Source organism: Gavialis gangeticus, unplaced genomic scaffold, assembly GCF_001723915.1.
Source record: "Gavialis gangeticus isolate Ggan-Ray unplaced genomic scaffold, GavGan_comp1, whole genome shotgun sequence".
In the NCBI taxonomy this organism is placed as follows: domain Eukaryota; kingdom Metazoa; phylum Chordata; order Crocodylia; family Gavialidae; genus Gavialis; species Gavialis gangeticus.
In genome coordinates, this window is record NW_017728991.1 from 8147934 (window position 1) to 8150609 (window position 2676).

A 2676-nucleotide genomic window follows, 5' to 3' on the forward strand; every position below is an offset into this window, starting at 1 on the left:
TGGCTGTACAGGGTTACAACTACACTGTACAGTTCAGGGGTTTGTTCTGAATGAGTTAGCTTGGGTTACCATGAGTCCTGTGTAGCTGTGGTAGCATGGTACTCACCTGGGGCTAATTGGCATTGCTGTGAAGCAAAATATGTAAATTGGGGAGTCAGCATGCGAACACAACTGTTGTGCTTCTAGTGTTCAGCTAGCTCTGGTATTGCCATATGGTCCTGTATGGTGCCACGTAGACGTACCCTTCATTTCTTTCCTTGTGTGAAATGGGCTAGGAAGCTAGCTAATATGTCATGGACTGGAAGAGTCCACAGGGAGTGCTAAATGACATTCAACCCTTTTTTTATTTCCTTCATTTGCCCCCTAGTTTTCAACTGCCTTGCATTCCAACTTTAGGTAGTTTTTTAAAAGGGAATTAAATACCTCAGTGTCTCTGCAAATCAGTTGGATTTAAGCTTTCAAGCACTCAAGTTGCTTCTGAAAATAGGACTTAAACTCTTGTCACTCAGGCACTTCGTAAGACCCTTTAAAATAGCTCTGATTCTTTGTGGGCTACATTTTTTGTCCAAGTTTCAGCCAGAGGTTTTAAAATAGATTTTATTGCGCCCAATGTAATGCCTTAAAATGTTAACACTAATAGGAGAAGATTCAAGCAAAAAAATTAGGGTTGGGTAATCTCAGAGCAAAAAAAAAAAAAGTCTGCTTCTTAATTTGTCTATCTGTTATGTAAGTTGCTTTGCTTTTCATGGGATCTTAGTTTGTAGAGCACTTTTGAGATCTTTAAGATTAAAAGGACTATGGAAATGTTCCTTAAACCTACTTTAATAATGGAAGGGAAGAAATGTAGTTCTATTCTAGACTGAGCAGTTGTATTTGAAAAGTCCTGCATGTTGTTAGTGTTGCTACTCTCCACAGGTTGCGTTCTTCTAATACAGGCAGTCCTTGGACTTACGACACCTATTGGTTCCTGAAAACCACGTCTTAAGTCTAAATGGTAATTTCGACCACCCTTCACTGTAAATGGCCACCCTTCAGTGTAAAGGTGGCGAGAGCCTAGAATAGGCTCCCCGAGAGGTGGTGCTCTCACCTTCCCTGGAAATCTTCCAGAGGAGACTGGATAGGCACCTGGCTGGGGTCTTATGACCCCCCCCCACCCCCAGTGGTCAGACTAGATGATCTGTCTAGGTCCCTTCCTGCCCACGGCGGGGGGTCAGACTGGATGTCTAGGTCCCTTCTGACTCATTGATTCTATGGTGTAACTTGGAACTGATTTTTTCCCATAGGAACAATGTTATAAATGAGGGATTGGTTCCTGAACCAAGGCCTGATACCTGTTTTTCAATCATATTGACCTAAAACATCACCACATAAAAATGGTGTTGGAACAGCAACTGAATGTCTTGAGTCAGGGAGATGTGTAGTGAGGCGGATCAGCACAGGGAGATGGGCAGCACAGCAAACTTGTTCACTGGCATGGCGTTGCGTCAGATCGAGCGTCTTGAGTCAGGAAGTCAGGGAGATGGCATTGTAAAGTCGAAACCAACACTGGAAAGTCGAAATGGGGTGTCCATTTATAAACATTTTAAGTGCCGTTTATTGCAACTCAAACGTCGTAAAGTTGAGGACTGCCTGTACTTGAAAGTGAGGTTCTGATGCTAAAGTAATTGAGAACGCAGACAAGTAACTGGACAAGCTGTGTTTGGTGTAGCTCCCTATAGTTACTTTTTGATTGTAGCAAAGAACATGTGTGTTTTAACTTGCAGAGATCCTTACTTATCACTGTGCCAGCTGTCTCTGTAACCATGAAAGAGAAGTACCTTGACTGGGCCTACAGGACTGGCGGGTATAAGAAAGCAAAGAAAGTCTTTACCAGGTAAAAAATAACAATCTGAAACCTGAATGTCCAAATAGGTGTATGAAAGATTTAAAGTCTAAAAGCTCTTCATGCTTTTATTCTAGCCTACATGAGAATTGTCCCTTTTCACGTGAGTTCTTCAAGCGGATGATCCAAATAGAAAAAGAGCAAGTAAGTGTTACAAATCAATTTGGAATCTCATTGTGAAGAATGTAAGTTATTCCTGTGGAACTGGATAGGAAGCAGTGGTTGTATGAGTAGCATGTAATTAGGTTGTAATCAGTTCATATTTGTCTTTTAAAATAAACTCCTTGCATGTAATTTTAGGCTGAGTTGCATGGTACTTAGTCTTGGATATGTATGCACGTAGAATTAGCAGGACATTGTTTCTTTGCATCTAATTATGCTACAGATTCACTTCCATACACAGGAAATGATCTTTTCCAATTTTCTTTGTTAGGAATCTTGCAAGATGTCTAATCTGAGAGAGTACTATGAACGTGCTTTGAGAGAGTTTGGTTCTGCAGATTCTGGTAAGGCTGCTTTCTTCTTACATGCCACCATAATCTTTCTGCCCATGTGACTATTAATATGCAAAGGGCAGCCTGATAATGCTACTCATACAACCACTGCTTCCTATCCAGTTCCACAGGAATAACTTACATTCTTCACAATGAGATTCCAAATTGATTTGTAACACTTACTTGCTCTTTTTCTATTTGGATCATCCGCTTGAAGAACTCACGTGAAAAGGGACAATTCTCATGTAGGCTAGAATAAAAGCATGAAGAGCTTTTAGACTTTAAATCTTTCATACACCT

General features: G+C 40.8%; 1 protein-coding gene across 1 annotated transcript in view; it reads left to right on the forward strand.

The window, feature by feature from the left end:
- Window positions 1-2676, forward strand: part of UTP6 (UTP6, small subunit processome component) — a 29258-nt gene that overhangs the window by 20810 nt on the left and 5772 nt on the right. Inside the window, exons 16-18 of the mRNA XM_019517009.1 lie at window positions 1764-1873; window positions 1960-2026; window positions 2316-2388. Coding sequence (XP_019372554.1) covers window positions 1764-1873; window positions 1960-2026; window positions 2316-2388 — 250 coding nt within the window. The remainder of the gene's footprint in view (window positions 1-1763; window positions 1874-1959; window positions 2027-2315; window positions 2389-2676) is intronic.